This window comes from Manis javanica, chromosome 8, assembly GCF_040802235.1.
Source record: "Manis javanica isolate MJ-LG chromosome 8, MJ_LKY, whole genome shotgun sequence".
Classification (NCBI taxonomy): Eukaryota; Metazoa; Chordata; class Mammalia; order Pholidota; family Manidae; genus Manis; species Manis javanica.
In genome coordinates, this window is record NC_133163.1 from 68345873 (window position 1) to 68368630 (window position 22758).

The 22758-nt window shown below is 34.9% G+C and overlaps 1 protein-coding gene across 2 annotated transcripts in view; it reads left to right on the plus strand.

Annotated features, from left to right (window-relative positions):
- The window catches only part of PRKD1 (protein kinase D1), a 330689-nt gene that overhangs the window by 236267 nt on the left and 71664 nt on the right, over positions 1-22758 (plus strand). For both annotated transcript variants that reach the window (XM_036999390.2, XM_073211416.1), the window contains exons 3-4: positions 15354-15485; positions 16832-16992. In XM_036999390.2, coding sequence (XP_036855285.1) covers positions 15354-15485; positions 16832-16992 — 293 coding nt within the window. The remainder of the gene's footprint in view (positions 1-15353; positions 15486-16831; positions 16993-22758) is intronic.

The window sequence follows — 22758 nt, forward strand, 5'->3', positions numbered from 1 at the left end:
GGAAGTAGGTATAGCCGTGGGCTTTCCCGGCAGATTACAAAGAATACTACTGCCAGGCAGTCCTCAGCTCTCACCTCCTAGGCTGCAAGGAAGACTAGAGAAGGAAAAGGGATGGGAAGTACAGTGGCTATTTATTATTACATACATTCTTTAAGCTATACATGTTATGTATGTTCTTTGGTATATGTGATACTTTTCACTAAAAGAAGTTACAATCATTTTTTTAAAAGAGTCAATATTATATGTCCTATTGCATTCTGGAGCATCAGCTTGAAATCCAAAATTGGCTATCAGCTAATCTTAAATGAACCTCTTTCCCACCACTTGGCTACAGTAACCATCCCTTCCAGTCATGCTGATTGCTTCAGTACCCCTCACTTCCCACAAGGTTTCCTCCTCTGCACCTTACTTCCATTGTGTTTCTATCTGAGAAATTCTGTTTCTTCTTCAATTCAAGATGCGTACTTTCCCTTCATCCTTTGCAGCATTATCTTGCTGTATGCTCTTCCTTCTCCTTGCCTGGCACTCTTCCTGACCTTTACAATCTGCAAATCCATGTTTGCTTACATACAGGGTTATAGTCTACTTGACCTCTTTTGTTTGCCTTTTATTATATTTATCATCTTTCCTCAGCCAAAATATAAAATCCTAGAGGGTTGACCATGAATCTTTTGCTGCTTTGTTTTAAATACGCCAGAGAATGCTGTTTTTGTTTGTTTTAATCAAGTCAAGTGTCAAAATAATCCAGAGAATGTTACTGTAAATGTGGAGTGAGCCAAAAATGTTGATACGATCTTTGAATGCGGAGAACAATGGACTTTGAAAATGACTTCAAAGCTCTACTACATGTAATAATCCTGCAGGCAAAATCACCTTTCAAAGAATGTTTTGCTCAGTATCACTTGTGCTAATGTTATGTTTATAGCACACTTTTGGAAAATGGGCTAAATTGCCATATGGTACACATTTAATCCATTCTCTGTTTATCATCAAATCAATTTCTTCCATTTAAAATTTTCCATTTTTAGGTTCATTTTCATCAGCTTTTTTTAAAAATATATGTAACACATGGCTTGGTTTCTAGTTTTGTACATTTTTCTTTATACTTTCATCTAGGAAAACTACTAAAAAGAGTCCAGGAAAATGATTGCTTTCTTTCTTGCCATATAGTCATCTGTTTAACAAGCAGCTCCTAATAATCTCGAAAGTTTTTTAATTTACCTAAGCTGGAAGTTGATGTACACATTGTCCTGTTTTTAATGTTTATTTGGATGCTTACTATCATTTCAAATAATATTTTTTGATTTAAGGTGAGAATTATCATGTAAAATGTATACTGTGTGTTGTGACTCAAATGTTCACAGTTTATTAATTTAAATCTGTACATTTATGGTAAAATCCATTATTTTCATCAGAAATAAAATTAAAATCATTTAAGTATCCAAATACATAAATAGTAAGATTTATCCAACATCATACAATTTGGGATTTAATCATTGGAATGTCCTCTTTATTTTCTTGCTCACACACACACACACATACACTTTCCGCTAGAAACTGAAATATCTTTAGGATATAACAACTCCTCAACTTTCCCCTACCCCCTCAAAAAAAGAGCATTGTATATGTAAGTTTAGGTGAGATTTCTACCAAACACTTAAGCAGAAATTATTTCAGAAAATATAAAAGTTGAAAATCTAAAAAGTTCTCCAAATTAAAAAATTTTAATACTGAAATACTGAAAAGACAGTGTAAGGATGAAAAGGAATGCAATGGATTGAATGTTTATGTCCCCCCAAAATTCATGCTGTAATCCTAACCACCAAGGTAAGTTTTAGGAGGTGGGGTCTTTAGGAGACTATTAGGTCTTGAGGGCCAAGTAGGCCATAAACAAGATCCCAGAGAGCTCCCTCACCCCTTCTACCATGTGAGGTTACAGGGAAAGAAAGCCATCTGTGAACCAGAAAATGGACCCTCTACCAGATCCAAATCTGCTGGCGCCTTAGTCTTGGGCTTCTCAGCCTCCAGAATTGTTTGTAAGCTACGCGATCTGTTAGAGCAGTCCAAATGGCTTAAGACAGAACACACTATAGCCTGTTATGGTTTTGAATGCATACTATTCACTAGGCATAGTGATAAATGAAACTTTTTCAGAGGTGTAGAGACTTTAAATAATTTGCCAAGAATCACCAAGTTACTTATACTAAAATTGCACTTAAAACCCAGGAATATCTGAATCAGAACCCACATACAATTAATGAAATAATATTTTTGCTTCCTGAATACAGAGTCTTAAATAAAATGTTGGGAAAAAATAGAAATACAGGAATACAAAAGAATAATACAAAATAACCAAGTAAAATATTCTCAGAATAAAAAAGTAAGTTGACATTATTCATAATCAATTTTTATCGTCTTTCATGAGTTTTATTACTCTTTTAAAGTGATAAAGAATAGCTAACTCAAATCAATAGGGTCATATTTAGCTAAAATATAGGAGGCACAGTCCAGTCAAGGTTAAGAAGAAAAGAGCTATCTTTACTGGTGGTATTCAGCATTGTTTGGGAGGTTCTTAGCAAATGAACTAACACCACAAAAAGAAATGAAGTAAAAATATTGGAAAGGAGCAGGCAAAGTGATACTTATTTGCCATCTATATGATTGATGACTTGGAAAATCCATCTGTAGGTCTGAATTCAGATTGATCTAAATTATGCTCTAGAGCTTTTCTATTATTAGTTTGTAGTCTAAATTTGTCCACACTCAAAGACTTAATTTCTTCATCAATAAAGTGAGGATTATAATAGAACTTATTTTGAGGAATTGGGAGATTAAATTATATAAATAATAGATTGCTTTTAGTACAGAGCCTAACTAAAAGTTCAGTAGATGTCAGCCTGTTATTAGTAAGTGCAGTAATTTTAAAGTGTAAGAATAAAAATGAAACGAGCTTAGTAAATAAATGTAGAAAAAATCACTATATGTTTTACATACCAGCTACGAGGTCCTTTTTCTTTGCTAAATTCTCACTCTGGAGTGGTGCTGTCTGATACAGCTTTCTGCAATCATGGAAATGTTCTGTGCTTTCCAATGTAGTAACCACTAGCTACATGTAGCTATTAAGAACTTGAAATGTAGCTAGTGTGACTGAGAAACTGAATGTTTTTATTTTATTAAATTTAAATAAATTTAAATTGGAGTAACATACAACTAGTGGCTACCATATTAGAACTTAAAGGTCTTGAGGATCTCATAAATTCACATGGCTTCATTTGTTATTATGCTGATGATTCCTGTTAACTCCCCTGCTCACACTTTATTCTAAACTTCCCTTGCATGCTGTATAACCATTTGCCTACTCCTTACCCATCCCTGATGGAAAATCTTGGTTTCTCAGTTGCACAATTTACTTACAGATCCAAAATTGAACTTGGGAATTGTTCCCGTTGATGTTTAAGGAAATGAAATATATAGACATTCCTTATGAGTAGATAGACATTAAAAATGAAAGACTTTTTGCCTCCCAGTATCATTCTACCTTCTTTAGCAATATGAGCCCTTTTTTTTTTCTGTTTTGGACACATTTTCTGTAGGATTCCTTTCAGTTAATGTCTTCTAACAGGGTCTGTCCTGCTGTCCAGAACTAATGGCCATTTTGAAGCTGGAGGGAAAATCAAGCTGAGGGGCTGTCAGGGTCAGCTGGAAGGAACCTCGGGTAGTGGAGCAGCCGTGGCAGCACCGCGCTTCCCGCCTCCATGTGTAAGAGTGTAACACACGTCTGTTCTTGTTAATGCCATTGTTATTTTGGGTTTCTTCAAAATAAATGTATAAACCTAATCCCATCCTAAGACAAGTACTAGATCCACATAATGAAAATATTAAGAACATTAAAAAATGGATTCAATGGATCATCATACAAACGAACAATAATAATGTTTGCTATCATTCTTATGTTTGATTAGCACCCTACCTGGCACGTATAGTAAGTGTTAAATAAATTTTTGTTTTTCTTAGTTAACAAATACTTGTTGAATGAATGGATATTCCTTTGAAAAACAGAAATAATGAATTCATTCAACATGTATCTACTGAATACCTGAAATGCCAAGCAGTGTGCTCTCTTCTGCAGAATAAAAATGAAACTTAATGAAACAAAGAAAAGCCAAACAAAAACAGGGAATTAAGAGTAAGTACCTTGGCATAGTTATTTTCAGTGATAATTTGTAAATGTTGATTAGAGAGTTAGCTCGGATAAACTTTCAATTGAGAAACAGTCTTTTAAAAATTATTCTCCATGAAAACTAAATAAAAATCTAAGTTACACTATTCCATTCCTGTAACATTTTCACATAACTTTAAAACAAATGAGCTGAAATGAATATGGACAGAATAAGCTAGATTGGACAAGCTTTTTGCAAACATCATAGTGTGTTAATAATAACTTTATAGTAAGACTAGAGAAACAGAAGAATTTTCTAAATATTCGCGTATAATATTTATATGAAAAGGTTATTATATGCCAGGCACTTATCTAAATGCTTTATACCTATTAAATACTTCAGCAGTCCTGAGGGAATTACTATTATATTTATCACTGTCACTTTACAGATGTGGTAACTGTCCTGCAGAGTTGAGAAACAGGAGTAAACTTAGACACCTAGTAAGTTGTGAAGCTGGGTTTCAAATGTGGGCATTATTGCTCCCAGAACTGCATCCCTATCCCATTACACAATCTTTTCGGCCACTATGTTATTACCTCTATGCCCAGCATAGGATAAACTCTGCCACCACATGGAATAATAATCACAGTAGAATATTCCTCTAGACTAGAAAAAGACCTTCTATCAGAATTTCAAGGGGTACAGATGAATTTGAAAACTACTTAATTCCCTCCCTCCCAGCACTGAACTATCTCACTGGGAAAACATTACTTCTGTTTAAGTCACTTACCTAAAGACACCATAACAGAAAATATCAAATTTAGAAAAAAAATTATTCTGTCTCCTTTTAAACATTTTCCTATTCTGTTTATCCTTTATTGTCCTGAAATCACTAGGTAATTGGTTCAGAATTTATATCATGATAAAATCAGCCCCTTGTTTCTTTTAATAATAATAACATTGTGATTTATGTTTTAAAAAGGGATAGGGAATGGTATTAAAATGAATGCTAAAATCAGGTATGACTATAATAGTACTATGTGAGAATAAAATGTATATTAAATGAGTAAATGAACAAAGCTGAAACAATTCACTTCCCATATACCTGCAGAACATTTTGATAATAAAAAAATTAGTGTTGTTACACAAATTGATCACAGGCTGTCCAAACAGTAAATTTTAGATTAAAAATCATAATCTACAACTATTTGTGATGTTTTCTAAAATTTGTTTGGTAGCGATGGCTTGACTGTCCAAAATAATCCCTCAAGTAGGACCAAATCAGTTACAAAGATGGAATATAAGGTCCTGAAATATAGATAACTCTGAATACGAGTGAGTTATGTTCCAAACTGCATTAGTTTGTAAGTTGAATATTTAGAACACAGAACGATTTTGTTCTGTGTTCTAAATATCATGTACAGTGATAATAATTCCAAACTAACTCACCAAAGCCCACTGCATCCACAGTGTACCCACAGCAAGCTAGATCTCATGTACTTATTTGCCATCCAGGTAGCTTCTTGAGTCAACTGTCTTTTCAAACCTTTTGCCTATTTTTTAATTGGTTTTTTTCTTAATATGGTTGAGAGTTTTAAAAATATTCTGGATACAAGTCCTTTATCAAAAATAGATTTTGCAAATATTTTCTCCTAGAATGTAATTCTTTTCTTCATTTCCTTAAAAGGTCTTTCAAACAGCCAAAGTTTTACATTTTGATATTTTTAAAAATAAGTTACATTTTTGATGTACCTAGGAGCTTTGCTTAAACTGAGGTCATATACATTTTCTCTGAGACTAGAAGTTTTATAGTTTAGGCTTTATATTTACATCTATGATCTGTTGAGTTAATTTTTGCAAATGTTGCAAAAACAAAAGATTATTATAAATCTGTGTATGAAAATGTCTGCTATATTTTACATTTTGTGCCCTACTGCAGTATAGTGCGGAGTTCAATACTGTTATTTTTGAATGTTTTGTCATTGAAATGATCATGAAACTATTCTCTAAGTTAATAATTATACCCATTTCATAGATGAGGAAAATGAGGTATAGAGAGTTCCTGTAGCTTAGAAGCGGTAGGTGCAAATAGCAGTGAAGCCACTTTCTCCTACTCTAAAAGTCATATGCTGACCAGTGTTGTAAAAAAGGAAATTGTTGTTTTCAACAATAAACACATTCCCCACCTTATGAATGTCTGTTCAGATCACAAATAAACACTCCTTTGCACCTCAACCTCCCCATTGGACCCTAGATTCCTACCACCCTCAATTCCAGCCTTACCCTGGGCCCCAATGAGTGGGTAAACTGATGCCCTGATAAATGTATATAAACTGAAGGCCTGTTGAAAGGTTCCAGCTGGGGAATTGTTAAGCAAATTAGAGTGTGTCAACCAAATAGAATACAACTCAGCAATGAAAATGAACGGACTTTAGATACACACCTAATATGGATGAATTTTAAATACATTATGCTGATAGAAGCTACTCTCAAAAGGCTACATTTGCATAACATTTTGGAAAAGGGACAGAAAATAAATCACTGGTTGCCATGGGGAAGTGATTCTCCTCAAAGAGACACAGGTAAACTTGGGAGGGGGTGGTATGATCGTTATCTTGATTATGATGTTTGTTACACAATTGTCTATGTTTGCTGAAGCTGTACACAAAAAAGGATGAATTTTACTTAATGTAAATTACACCTCAGTAAACTTGACTAAAGAGCATAAACTCAGATTTTCAGTTAATAAAGCTCTTTTATTCTGATGAACCAGAGTGGACCAATGAATCAGTCAGCCTGATTCTTTAAAAAAGAATACAGAGTCCCTCAACAGCAAATTTTCTTCTGGAACTCCTTAGCAGCGGTCAGAACAACCCTGCACACAGCAGGTGCCCGGTCAGCAAGCACGGGATTGAATTCAACTATCGTTGAATTTTTCCTTCTTCTGGAGTGGGAATACCCAGCAGATTGCACAGTTTTGAAGGGGTTTGTTGTTTATGAATCAAACATAAACATGTGTTTTTATGAAAAGTACAGTGAGACTTAAGGAAACTTGAAGCAAAACATATAGGACCTCGGCCTGGTGTCTCTGTGCGCAAAATGTATCTGACAACAGTGATGCCATTTGTCACCAGAAACCCTGCTGTCTATTAGAACATTTCAGCATAGTTCTATCCCTAGCCTTTGTCTACCAGCCTTTTATAAGTAGTCTAAAGGGCAATTTGTATGCTAGTGTTCCTCATGTAAATGAGGTCATTATCCTTTTAAAGGTATAATGTCTCCTGGATGCGATGGAGCTTTCGAAGAAACAGACTTAACCTTTCCTTCCCTCTATTCAGGGTGCCTGCAGAGCCTGCACTCATTAGCTGGAATTTGACTCCATGACATTTTTACTTAATTTTCTTTTTCCTCTATGTTGGACACATGGGGCAACCATTTATGTTCTTTCTTGACCTGAGATGCTCTCTAATTTCTTTCCAGCTGTGGCATTTGTCATTCAGTCACATCAGGATATGGTGACCCTTCTTTCCCCACGGCAATTCCCAACTGTTAATTGATTCGTTTTAGAGAAGTAACTAGACACAGTCCCATGGACTGAGCTCCATTTAATTACTGTTAACCAGAACAGTGGATAGAAAAGCAATTTCCTCTCAAGTGGAAACATTTTTTATGAGGTAGTAAGGGGAACAAATAATACTAATTTTCAAACCCTTAGTTTTTTTAAGTGCTTGGGAATGGCAATAGACTTAAAACCAGTATTTCCCTCTAGTAGTATTTGTGATGATGATCATATTCATCATTATAAATGTAATGATTATAAATAATATTAATAATAACTGGGATTCAGATCCAGGTCTTTCTGATTACAAAGCCTATATGTTAACCATTATATTAATCATCATGGTAAGAAACTTTTGTGATAATTACTACCGGTGTGCCAAAGACAATGCCAGTTGCTTTGTTCCTCCTGATAGCCCAGCAAGGTAAGCTTCACTAACCAGTTCAGCACAGAGGGACACTGGCACTTAGAGGGGTGAGGTAGCTACCCAAGGCACCCGTTTGTTAGAATGGATGTCCATTCTCTTTATTGCCAGTACACCACACTGTTTGTAGATTACTAAGGTGTTAGCAGGGACATCTCTGGAAAGCATTTGCTAGATACTTTTTTAAGTGTGATCAAAATTATGGTTCTGATAGCCTTTGCTTTTGAACTTGAAATATAAGATTCACAGATTATTAGGATTTAGTGAAGTGTAGACTCTTGGAACTGCAGGCAAGCCATGAGAGTTTTAATAGCCTTGCTTTATTTATTCAATCCCATTTATTAACTGATCACTCAGTATGTGCATGTAACTCAGAGAAGGTGTGCTCTCTATCCTCCAGCAATCTGTTATGACGGGCATGAACAGGTAGAGGAGTAAGGGATGGTAGTCGAGAGTGATACGTTTTATAGTACAATGTGCCCTGGAGCCTGTGAGAGCAAAGAAAAGGGCAGTTTACATTAGGTGGGGGCAGACTATCACAGAAGGCTTCTCAGAGCCGGTGCTGCTGAGCTGAGTTGTAGGAATTAGGAATTAGCTTCAGCTTCGTGAGGGGTGAAAGGTCTGTGTGAAAGGCAGTGATGGAGCAAAAGGTATGTTGGGAGTGTTCTTGGCTGACTTCTCAGATGGAAATGGATGGAATAAAGTAACTCCATAGGGTAGCTCTCCTTTTTTAGTTACGTAGAGTTCCATTTTGTATGTATTTCATCCTAGAAGGAGACATTGCTGCTTCCAAAGCTTATGTTCTGCTGCAGCCCTAGAGTTCAGGCTCCTGGGAGGAAAACAGAGGATCCGTCAGATGTGAACTGTAACTCCCTTGCGTCATGAATAAATCCTAAGCTTGAGCAGGGTTTTAGTCCTGCCATCATACTCTTCTACTGTCCTTCTGCTTGCTTCTGGTTAAAAAGTAAAAGAACAAGGATTTGGCATTTTTTTCTCAGCAGGAATGAATACATGTGAACTTTCCTAATTTTCATAATACAACATAGGATGGTCATCTGAATGCCTCATAACAACAACCATTAGCTTTCTATGGCCTAACATATAGAAATATTATAAATAAACCTATTATAGTTATGCTAAATAAGAGAGACTGTTTTATGGCTCTTTGGCGAGTCAGCGCACAGTGCCTGATACGTGAGCATGCTAATGTATCTTTCCCACTCAATTTCTTCCATCACGTTGAAGACTAATGAACTTCTCTTACTTTCTAACATCGTTTCTCCTCTAGAGATTTGATAAGCATTCACTTTCATTTCCTTTTAGTTGCTCATCAGGGATCGTGATTTTATTCAGCTTTTTACTTATCATTTTTATTCAGCTTTTTATTCAGTATATGTTAGTATAAATAGGAGATAAGTTTCTAAATTGTATTGTCCCTGAAGTAACTCGTTGTTGCTAATTGTTAATCGTTTGTTAAATGATGTTTCCCTTCTGCTTTGATTTATGATCTCTCTTCTGTGGTACTTTAAATTCATACGTAGGGTGGTGTCTTGCCAATGGGTGTCAGCCCCAGGCAAGTTCACTATGGATTCAGTGTGCCCAAAGAAATGGCAATAGAACATCCTTGGGGCAAAAGGGTTTATTACCCAGCTTGTTCTCCCAGTTGTTGGTGGAGCACTAGAGTTACGTCTGCATCCAACAGTCTGCAGGTCTGTGCAGGGCCGCAATAGCATGGAAATGATCAGTTGTCATCTCTCAGATACTTGCCTCATTGACAGTTTGCAGTCGCCTTTGCTCACTGTCCTGATAGCACACCAAATATGATGCAGTGTCAAGAAGCCAAAATAATTACAATTATAAAGAACTATGTGATAATCCCATAAGTTATCTATAATTAAATAAAATTAGACTATATAACAGCATTCCCTCTTTTCTTTATCCCATTCTCTGCTTTTCAAAGTATACTTCATCCTTCAAGTTGTTCGGAGTTTGTCCTAGAAGCTTTCCCTGACAGATCCAGGTAGTCTCAGTCAGCCTTTCTTTTGTGTTTACAACCTTGCATTTTGATTATTTATGGGTCTGTCGTCCTCATTTTGACTTTGAACCTCAACAAGAAATACTACTCCTTGTGATTTTCCATATCCAACATATACTATATTACTAGTAGGTTCTGGATATACTAGTAAAGCAAACATAAATCAACTCTATGCTTGGAGGTTTTAGGACTGCTTGGCCTACATTTTTAAGATAGACATGAAAATATCTTACTTTTGAAATGCTTGCTTTTAAAACTATCACCACCCAGTAGAAGTTATAGAAGAGAGCTTGGGGCTCAATATTAAAAAATCATTCTAATAATTGAAGATACTCATAAATGCAATAAACTGATTTGTAAATAGTCATCATTGCAGCAGTATAAGCTCTCAAGGAACCATGAATAACTTATGTTTGTCTATTTGTGTGTGTGTATGGATGAATGCTAAGATGTTAAAGTAGATATGGTTTCCTATCTACAGAATACCTTAAAACTGATGAGTATGTGTATTTAAGTGGGGAAGAATGGTGTCCAGCAGTTATTTTCAATATTTCAGAGGTTGGGGAATAAACAAATTTATCTACAGCAAATCTTAACATCTTAAAAAATAATAATAATATTTTCCTTTTGGCCAGATTTGTCAAATGAATGTGGTGACACTGGTTATCGTGAACAAAAAGCTCCAATTGACTGTTAGTTTGGCATTACCTTTGATTTCTGTAAAAATTTAAAAATCCAGTTTTGTTGCTAACTCCAGTTTGTTTGGAGGGGGAAGGGTTTCAAAAAATGGAGTCTTTGCAGAAGCATGTTAAAAGGGTTTTTTATCCATGAACTGAATTGATTTCATTCCATTTGTTATTTCATGGACTCTTTCTTCCAGTATTTTTTTGCATCTCTGAGATTAGGAAGCATCTTTTCAATGGTGGCGTGCTATAATTAACTGCAGTGCTTTTTTTTTTTTTTTACTATTTCCTATTGATTGATTCAGATATAGTTTATAAACCATAGTGTTTGAACGGTCAGAGAAAAATGATAATTTGATTCAGAGTGGCTGAGAAAATCTGTATGGTTCAGATGTGAAAGCTGTCTGAATCAAGATCCTGTGTTACCTAGGGCAGCTCCTAAATTTCTGAGACTCAGTTTTTCCTCATGTGTAAAATGGGGATGTTAATAATAATAGCTGCTTCATAGATTGCTTGTGAAAAATTGAATGAGATGATACTTGCAATGTGTTAACCTTTTCTGTTTGTATGTCTTCTGTCCCAACTGCCAATGCTAGAACAAGTTGATGTTTCTCCCCAATTGGTAAAATTACCTGTAAAAAAAAAAAAGAAAAGACTTATTGAAAATCTTGGAGGATTTAACATTATTTTATTTTATTATGCAAATAATTTTGACCTCCAGAGATTATTTATTTTTCTCTGGAATCCTCATTTCTTCTTTACTGCTAACCAAACAGTTTATTCCATTTTGTGCAACAATTATAATGACCCTTAAAAGAACTACTGAGTATCTTAGAGTTTTTGGCTCAATTACCTGTTTCAAATGCTCAATGACTAAGGAAAGCATGTCATTTTCTGCTCTCCTGCATACTGGAGTATAACAATAGACTGTGAATAGAGCAAATCAAAGAGACACAAATACTAGTATAAGGGGCCCATTGTTTAGTTTGTAGCCCTGTCATATGGTTTTAATTTAGGTCGCCTGATTGATTATGACAGAATGACAGATAGCACATTGTTCCTCTCCTAGAATCACAAGACACTTTGATATTCCTATTCTTATCTGTCCATTTTGATTCCAAAACTTAAATGAAATGGAATTACAGCATTCACTTTGTTTTCCCGTGCTAAGTGATTATCTCTGAAGTGCAATTTTGTGATTAGGCGAGATGGCATGCATACACTCAGCTAATGCTGATTTCCCCCAGGGTGCAGAACAGGTAAATTCATAATGAATGGATGTTGTGCTTTGATTTCAGATGGATGCAAAGCCTTACCACACTTGGTAGTTTTATTTTAAAAATGTGTTTAATTATTCAAAAATTAACAGGAGAATATTAAAATTGAACTTTAGAAAATGGCATTTAAACATAAGTCAAGGGTGCTAACTGCTTATGAATGTTAATCCCTTTCAAAAAGTGAAAAAACAAATTTACCTGACGTAAATTGGTGGGGATGGGTGGAGAGTGCTGGTCACTGAAAACCTTTAGCTTAATTATTTATATTTTTTCTGATTAAATCAAAAATATCTGAACACAGCTTGCTACAACGATTTGTCAGTCTAAAGTTTCTTACTTTGAAAGCAAAAGTAATTAAATTATCCAACTGATTGCTATCATAGTATTGTCACGGTGGTTTGGTCCTGAGGGGTGACTTTTTTTGTTTCAGGGGGCAGGGGGAGGGAGAAGCTAGGAGTGAATGGTTAGCACAAAGAATTATCTTTAATGTTTTAAAAACAAATTTTGTCCATGAGTATAGAGCCCAATTTTAAAGAGCATTTACCATTCCCAAACTTTAGACACATTTTGACCAAACCACAAAAGTAGATGATTGGTACCTAAATCATACATCTTCACTGACTTAGAATAAGCATGGACCTTTATACTGTGTATGTTGAAGTGAGAAACAGAATTCTCAATTTCCTAGACTTATTTCAGTTGTGATGCTTTTTATGAAGAATACTAATCAGTCGGAACTCCATGTAGGCAATGCCAGTGTGTGGTTATTTGACTGTGGTTCTTTGACCTGGTCCTTCTTCCACACTGAGATCTCTTAATGTAGTGTCCTGTAGGTTAAGAAGAGCTCAATAAATCTTAGTTGTTCTTGTTATTATTTTCATTATCTTTCCAATTGAGTAAAAATACTAACTTTAATGAGTTGATAGGTGATTTTCAATAATAAAGCACATTAACTTGGAATAAAATGCTCTTATTCAAGATTCAAAGAAAAAACAACCCATTAAAATTTTAATCTCCTATTTTAGTCCAATTATATGTCCTGTTAAAGCACTGATAATATTCTTTCTGGTGAAAGTTATTCATTTTCTTGCATGTTCTGTTATCACCCTGAGGGGTGTGATACCCTCAAAGCAATCCTCAGAATTTTGGACACATATCTCACAGAAATGAATTGCATTTCCAGCATTCACTCTGTCACACACACCTTGCATACTTGAGTTTAACAAGGAAAGCTCTTTATAATTACACTCAGTGAGTCATTTGTCAGCCAGTAGCCTGCTGTCTGAGGACCAACCCCAAATGGTTATTCCCCACATCATAGGGCTGTTAGCTGTAACAGTTGGGTAGAGATAGATAGGGAAGATAAGAGGTAACACCAACATGATGAAAGGGAAGTGGATCAGGGGCCAAAACACCTGTGAGTTGTAGTCCTGTTCTGTTTAGTATCTATGTCTCTTAGGCTGCATTCTGTAGCTTCTCTGAACTTGAAAAAAAATTTTCATAGTTATTGTGGGTTGGTTTGTTTATTTTTACTTGTCTTTCTTGCTAGTCTGGCGGACTCTGTAAAGATGTCATTCTCATTATTATATCTTTATCCCGGTGCTATGCCATTGACAGCACTAAAGATGCTTTACAAATGTGTGTTGTAAAAGTAAAGCAAGGAGACAAAAAGAAGGAAGAAAGAGGAAGGTAGAATAGAAGGATATATTTAAGACCTAACTTTCTCCCCAAATTCTCTTTGAATAAAACCTTCTGAGATCAAGTGCACATGGTTCTGCACATGGGGAGATAGAGTTGCCTTAAGGGTTCAAACAACTCTATCTCCCCAAGAAGTGGCTTTCAGCTTGACAAGTTGGTGAAGTGGCTACATGGTTATTTTTAGGTCATAATTATTTATGCCCTACATTAATGGAAGTTTAAACTTTTAGGGCCTGGAGAAGTCACCATCAGTTAGACCTTTGTGTATGTATGAGAAACTGAGGCCTGTGATGATGATGTGTCACCCAGGTAACAGCAAAACCTTTCAGCTCCTCTCACTGCCAGTTCGGCAGCTCTGTGCTCTGTACTGGGCAGCCTTGGCATTAGGTTATGTGCGCAAATAGGTCTAGAAGGATACACCCCTTCCCATTAGAATTTGGGGGAAGATGTGATCTTTCACTTTCAATTCCCTATATACTTTTCTGTTTCTTAATTTAAACAACAGCAAAAATATGAATTACATTTATAACATACTAAAAATATCATGTGGAAAAGTATAATTGAAAAAATAAAGAATCAATACTCTGCATGGATATCATGTAGCATACATAACAATAGGCAATAACATAAAGTACCTTGAAGCACTAATACGATTTGCTAAACTGCATTTCTCAAAGAGTAGACTGGAATTCACCAGTGTTTGTAAATCTCTCAGCTTGACAAATTGGTGAAGTGGCTACATGGTTATTTGTAGGTCTTAATTAATTAATTAATTAATTTTGAAATTTTAGTATCATTAATATACAATTACATGAGCAACAAACATTATGGTTACTAGACTCCCCCCATTATCAAGTCCCCAGCACATACCCCATTACAGTCACTGTCCATCAGCATAGTAAGATGCTGTAGAATCACTGTGTGTCTTCTCTGTGTTGTACTGCCTTAGGTCATAATTTAAAAGCTCAGTTGCCTTAAGGGTTCAAACAACTCTATCTCCCCAAGAAGTGGCTGCTCAGATTTCTTAATTGCCTCCCTATGTGGCCCTGCTTTTCTAACATAGCTCTTATGGTCATATTCAAGTACACTATCTTTGATTTGTCTAAATGTAATTCATCAAATGTTTTCCTTTCATGAATATTTCTGAATACCTCTCTGATTTATTTGAGGAAGAGAGAAAGCAAAATATTTTTAAGTAGCATCAGTTATTTTTAAGTCTGGTTGAGCTATCCTTTCATTCATGCTTTCTTCAAGCATTTTAGCTGTTTTCAGAGTGGCCTGAAACCTTAGCAAGCAGAAAAAAGAGACGAGACAGGGCTGCTGAGCCACCACCACTTGTAAAGCTGTGCTTGGGAAGAATGGAGTCTAATGGCTGAAAGTCAGTGTTGCATCTCCTCTTTCCTAATTTTTCCCAGTGAGTTATATCCATACTTGCATATTAATCACCTTACATACAAGAATTATCAACAGATCTGAGTACCCATTCAACTTACTTTTCAACCTTGCCATTTTTACAGCTTCCGCCACCTTTGAGGACTTTCAGATTCGTCCCCACGCTCTTTTTGTTCATTCATACAGAGCCCCAGCTTTCTGTGATCACTGTGGAGAAATGCTGTGGGGGTTGGTGCGTCAAGGCCTTAAATGTGAAGGTAAGGTATTTCCTTCCTCAGCCAGATGGAACATGTGCTGGAATTATCTCCTTATGTTGTGCCCTCTGCAATGTCCTCTTTCCTTCAGATGTCTTCTCAGGGATTTTTTTTTTGGGGGGGTGCCTGGATTATGTTCTGTTCATTTCTTTACATTTCCTGTCTTTAATATATTTGCTCTGATTTGGGAAACCTGGTTCTCATATTTTTCCCCCTATATTGTGTGGATATGTTTCTTTTATATTGGTTATTTTGGCAACAGACTAAAAATAAATTTTGCTTCTTATGTCAGTGCTTGGAATAGTAGTCATTTAATAAATTTTTGTTGAAGTGAGCAGAGATTCAGGAGGTTAATCAAACCATGAAAGGTCACTCAGTTATTGAGTGGCAGACTGGAACTTATATTCACATTTCTACTCCAATATCATAGTTTTATAATCCTCTGTGGAAAGAACTCCTTAAAGTGCATAATTGAACGTTAGAACACCATGATATAATATTAAAAACTTACCAAATCATACCCTGTTCTCTTTGTATTGGGAAGTATATTGCTGTTTGAACTTTGGCCAATATAAGTAAGCACTTACGATGCAATCTATAAGTAAGGTAATCACAGTTTTTGAATTTTTGTCTTTGAGAATAAAGGTTAGGAGACAGTGATCTAGAAGAAACTGCCCGAAGTGTAGTTTTATGAAAATTTTTCTGGCTTTCGGAATAACACCTGGAGAAATTTTGAGTAGTAAGACTACATGGGGGAACTATGAATAGTAGAATTCATGAAAGGGAAATGGAACTTCCCTAATTATTGACCATGTGGAAACCAGAGCGTGAGGTATTTACATATTTTCTTAACAATTCTACCAGATAGTTATTACCCCCATTTTCTAGACAGAAAACTGACATAAAGCAATTTGTCCAAGGCCATGTAGGCAAAGAAGTTGTAGAGCCAGGATTCCAATCAATGTAGTTCAAAAGTTGTGAAGCCTATGATTAATTTTTTCCTTAATATGACTCTCACATTAGAACTTGCAGCAGCTGAAAATGACTCTTACCGTCTCTTTGGAGTTTTGCTTCTAGATCTTTCAAAGCCGAAGTCCATTATATCAGAAAACACTGAAAAAAGTGATAACTAGGGTAGTTACTGAGCTCTTCCAATTGAACCAGAATTCAAAACCCAGCTTATTTACAACTGGGAAAAGAAATGAGTGAAAGCTCTTAAGAAAATTTGAATTTCCAAATAGCCTTAAGAAAAGTGGATGCAGTACTATTTTTAAAATTTGTGACTTACAGATAATAAATAGCTTTTAATTTATGGTTGAACAAAAGTCATGTTTACTTTCTTTTTCCAGGATGTGGTCTGAATTACCATAAGAGATGTGCATTTAAAATCCCTAACAATTGCAGTGGTGTGAGGCGGAGAAGGCTCTCGAATGTTTCCCTCACTGGGCTCAGCACCGTCCGCACAGCATCTGTGGAGCTCTCTACCAGTGCTCCTGATGAACCCCTTCTGGTACAGCCTCCTGCTTATCTATTTCCTGGATTGTGTGGCAGTGGGACAATGTGATGAGTGTCAGTCCGGGACAGTACCCTGGGGGGAGGACACAGCCAGGGTGTTACTGACTGTGTTTCTTCAGGGCCCATGCTGTTGATTGGTCAGTACTTCATCAAATATCTAACATCTTTTGAGTTTGCTTTCATCGTGAGCTAGTGCACTTATAAAATATGTGAGGTTTCATCACGGCCATAGGGCCAGAGCAGCCCAAACTAATGTATGGATGTTGCAAATCATAGTTTGTAAAAATTTGGAAACCAGAGATAAAAGCTGTTCTTCTCTGAAGATTATTAGAGTATTTTGTGGCATAGCTCAAAAATATTTATTCTGGGAAACAATTTGAAATTTGCTCTTATAACAATATGAAAGTCTTTTAACTGCTGGTGTTACTGCCATACATGCTAATATACTGTCAGAGTGACACTGATTAACAAAGGCCATGAGAAAAACAGCACCTATTAGTTTACTATTTCCCTTAGCTCTAAAATATATATATATTTAATGGGTGGCTTAAATAGTTTTCTTCAAGAAAGTTAAATTTGAACTTTCCAAGCATTCAAGACATAGTGAAAAGGTGGTAAATATAAAAATTTTTGAAGTCAGAGTATTGTTCTCAAATAAGCTAATGATATGATTTTCCATTTGCTTTCTTCTCCCAATGGATATTACAAAGACTCTTCAGAACCTAGCCATTATAAAAATCAATTAAAGAAAAAATTAAAAGTAACTAAACTGTTTAGGTTATATAAATCCCTCTTGAAATGGGGAAGGATAATACATTTTGAAGACATTTCTAAAACCTATTAGTCCATTGTTTGGAAAATATTTTATTGTGATCTCTATGTCACGTATATTTTAACATTAACCAGACATAACTCAAATGAATGTGCATTTTGATAAATAGGAAAATACTATACTCTGTTTTCTTAAGACTTTCTTTTGGGAGTTTCTTGTGTTTTAAGTCCTTCATGAAGTGAACCTGTTGGTGGAAGGCAGGTACTAAATCCTACTCGTAACTAAAATATATTATATTTGGGTAACTATTCAGGATGCATTATTATTAATTACATATATTTGGGCTTTGTGTCTGATTATATTTATTCCATAAAGTTGTATTGGAATTAATGATTCTACTGAGAGGTGCTTTAAATAGTGATATACTTATTTAAAGGTGCTTTTAAATAACTAATATCACCTTCTCAACTCTAAAGTTCCTTGATTTAGTTTGAATTTTTATAAGTAGTTATTTTATGTCACAGCATTACTCTTGATTTTAAGGATAGTCACTGACTCACACTGTTTATAAAATAGATATGTAAAAAAACAAGTTTAAGAAAGAAAAATCATAAATTGTGTATTGTTTTCAGTCTTACCAGGAAAAGGTTTTAAAAAATTACTTATCTCACAAGAAATCTAAAGCACTAACGTCATTCATCATTAGAATAGATTAGAATATAGATAATGCTAAAGATTTTTCTTTTCAACTATCTCAACTCTTTTTTAATATATAGACACACATATATATGTGTGTGTGTATATAAATAACACATATATATACTTTAAAATATCACATAGATGTAATTATATTTTTATAAGTATAAATTATATATTATATGCATGCATATATATGCATAAATTTACATTTAAATATAACTTAGCTCACATAACTATAGTCTTTAACACAGGCTTTTGTATTTTTAAACCATATTAGTTTATCTAAACTACATAATTATTTATTTCGGTTATTTGATCACAAACTATATTTTGCATCAAATGTTGGAATTTATTAGTGCTTTATTTGCTGAATGGATATTTTTTATAGTAGAATGCTTAAAAATATTTTAAAAATTCAGTTCTAACCACGTTTGTCAAGAATGCTCATAGAAGATATTTATGAGGTAAGAAAATATTGGGGCCATAAGGTACTTTGAAAAATAGTATTATCATAGACTTTCATAACCTCGTATAAAATGCCCTACAGGTAACCTTTAAATGAGAAATACAATTGGAAATGATGTTTGTGATAGCATTTAATATATTAGCTCTCAAAATCATGTGCTTCGTGCATCAAAGCCCTTTGTGCCCTCCTGGGGCCCCTGTGTGTCTTTTTTTATCCAATACCTGAAGAGGGAAGAAACACTGGCCCACCTTGAGGAGGGCACGAATTTCTCAGTTGCCTTGGGTCGTGCTTTGGCTGCTGCTTCATGTAGGGACAGAACCACTTTGTTCTGCCCAGGCATGCTTGGAGTGTAATGAATATGCCCCTTTTCATTCCTGGGAGAGACATAAAAGGCCAGTAAACTATACTTTAAGATGTATAGTGAGTGCCTAATCAAAGGTAGTATTGTGGAAATAAGAGTAAGACCTTTTAGTTCTGTTGACACTAAAGAATATTTTCCATTTCTGAAAAGGATGATGTCCTAGATAATGATGGCATTGCTTATTAATGCCACAAACCATCCATGTTGCAAGTCTGCCATGATGAGTGAATAGATTTTTTCCTTAAGTAATAGAAAATTATTTTTTTTTCCATACTTGGTTGTCTATTTTGACTATTAAATTCATCTCACATTCAGATTAAGACATTAATAATTCCATTAATTTGTCCATTTTGGGCACATAAACTGAATCTCAGATTTCTGTAATGCTAGTAATAAAAATATATAACAACATAGATCAGATGATAAGCTTTATCTGTCATCATCTCTTGAGAAAATCCAAAATGTAGTCAAAAAGGTCCTTAAGTAGGACACACTAATACATTGTGTCATTATATGTAAGTATACTTATTAGAATTGTATCAGTTTTAAAGACTATTAGACACTTGCAGAAGAGAAGTCAGGATTATATCACTTCTTTTTGTTTTGCTCATCTTTTTATTTACAAATGTTCTTGTGATATTTGGTTAAAGTCAAAACCAATTTTAACTATGTTATACAATACTTGGGCAAAAAGTTAATAATCTTATCCAGAACTTCTGCTCCTAGGTATGAAGAAGCTTGTTTGTATCAGATTAACTCTCCTGCAAAGGAAAGTTAAAAACCTGGATAAAATAGAACAGAACAGAACAAAACAATTTGAAGGTATCCAAATGCAGCCAAGGCAATCAGGATTTGAGGGACTAATGTCCCAGAAAGAAGGAAGTCATAGAGAAGTCAATGCACAGGACAGCCCCACACAGCAAAGAAGTATCCAGCCCAAGATATCAGTAGTGCTGAAATTGAAAACCCCTGAGGTAGAACAAAGCTGGAGAATTTCCAAACATGTTATAAAGCCACAGTTGAGATAGTGTGGTATTATATAAAAGCAGAAAAATAAGCCAATGAAAAAGAACAGAGTCCAGAAACTACATACTTATAAGAATACTTGTAAAATTGTGATCAACTCAGATATTTATAAGATAAGAAAATATTGGGGCCACAAGATACTTTGAAAAATATTGTTATAAGCACACATATACAGATCAATAGATTTATGACAAGGATACCACTGCTATGGGAAAAGGACCTTTTCAACAAATATTTCTGGGACCAATTCAATTTCTGTAGAGAAAATATGAATTTTAACTCTACCTTGCAGCTTTTATTTAGTAATTTCTGATTGGTTTGAAGCTTCTAGCAGATAACATAGAAAAACATCTGCAAGAACTGGAGGCAGGAAAAACTTTTTGGGCAGGATGCAAATCACTGATGACAAAGGAAAAATCAATAAATGGAGCATCGTTAAAACTAATGAATTATTTTCAGCAAAATACATCACTGAAAGTAAAAAAGTAAGTCATAGAATGGAAGAAGATATTTTCAATATATACATACTGTAAAATACTCATATCCAGATTGTATAAAGAACACCCAAAAAATTTAGAAGACAACCCCATTTAAGAAATAGGCAAAATACTCAAAAGCACTTTACAAAAGAAGACTGCCAATAAATGTGAAAATATACTCTACATAATTAATTATCAAGGAATCTAAAATTAAATCTGTAGTGTTTAATCTCTACACCAGAATATCTAATGTTAGGAAAAAACTGACAATATCAAGTATTGGTGAAGATATTAAGCAATTGGAACTCAAATACATTGCTAATGGGGCTACAAATTGACTTAACAACTTTGGAAAACTTGACAGCAGTTTCCTTCTAAAGCAGAACATATGTCCATCATGTGACTCAACCTTTCTACTACTAGGTATTTATTCAACAAAAATGTATATGGACATGCATAGAAAGATATGTACAAGCATTTTTAAAAAAATTTTTAGACTTCATTTTTTTTTAGAGCAGTTTTAGGTTCAAGGCAAAATTGAGAAGGTTAACAGAGATTTCCTGTGTACCCTCTGCTCCCACACGATACTTTTGTATACACTGATGAACTTAAATTGACACATAACCACCCCAAGTCCATAGTTTACTTTAGGGTTTTCTCTTGGTATTGCACATTCCTTGGGTTTGGAGAAATAGATAATAACATGTATCATACACAGTATTTTCACTCCCCTAAAAAGCCTTTGTACTGCACTTATTCTACCCTCTTTCCTCCAGTACCTGCCAACCACTGATCTTTTTACTGTCTTCATAATTTTGCCTTTCCCGAATGTCATGTGGTTGGAATCATATAATATGTATCCTTTCCAGACTAGCTTCTTTGACTTAATAATGTGCACTTAAATTTCCTTCATGTCTTTTCATGGCTTAATAGCTCATTTCTTTTCAGTGTGGAATAATATTCCATTGCCTGAATATTCACATTTTGTCCATACACCTAATGGCATCTTTGTTTCTTACAAGTTTTGGCAGTTATGCATAAGGCTACTATAACATCCATGTGTAATGGATCTGAAGTGTGTGGGGTTTTTATGTAGACATGTTTTCAACTCTTTTGAATAAGCATCAAGGAGTGTGATTTCCTGGATCATATGGTAAGAGTATGTTAAGTTAGTGAGGAATTGCTAAACTGTCTTCAAAACTGGCTGTACCATTTTGTAGTCCTGCCAGCAGTGAATGAGAATTCCTGTTGCTCCACATCCTCATCAGCATTTGATGTTGTCAGTATTTTGAATTTTGGCCATTCAGGGTATGTAGTGGTATCTTGTTGTTTTCATTTGTATTTCCTTTACAACATATGATGTGAAGCATCTTTTCATATGTCTTTTTGTCTTCTGTATATTTGATGAGGTGTTTGTTATGGTCTTTGGCCCATTTTTAAATTGGATTGTTTGTTTTCTTATTGTTGAGTTTTAAGAGTTCTTTGATCATTTTGGACAACAGTCCTTTATTAGATGTGTCTTTTGCAAGTGTTTTGCAAAAATTTTCTCCCAGTCTGAGGAGACTTATCTTCTAATTCTCTTGATGATTTCTTTTGCAGAGCAGAAGTTTTTAATTTCAATGTAGTTCAGTTTATCAATTATTTCTTTCAGGGATTATACCCTTGGTATTGTAACTAAAAAGGCATCACCATAGCCCAGGTCATCTAGGTTTTCTTCTATGGTATCTTCTAGGAGTTTTATGGTATTGTTATTTATATTGAGGTCTACAATACATTTAAAGTTAATTTTTCTGACATGTGTAAGGTCTGTATCTAGATTCTTTTTTTTTTTTTCTTATGGTTGTCCAGTTGTTCCAGCACCATTTGTTGAGGAGACTATCTTTGCTTCATTGTATTGCCTTTGTTACTTCATCAAAGATCAGTTGACTGTATTTATGGGGGTCTGTTTTGGGGCTCAC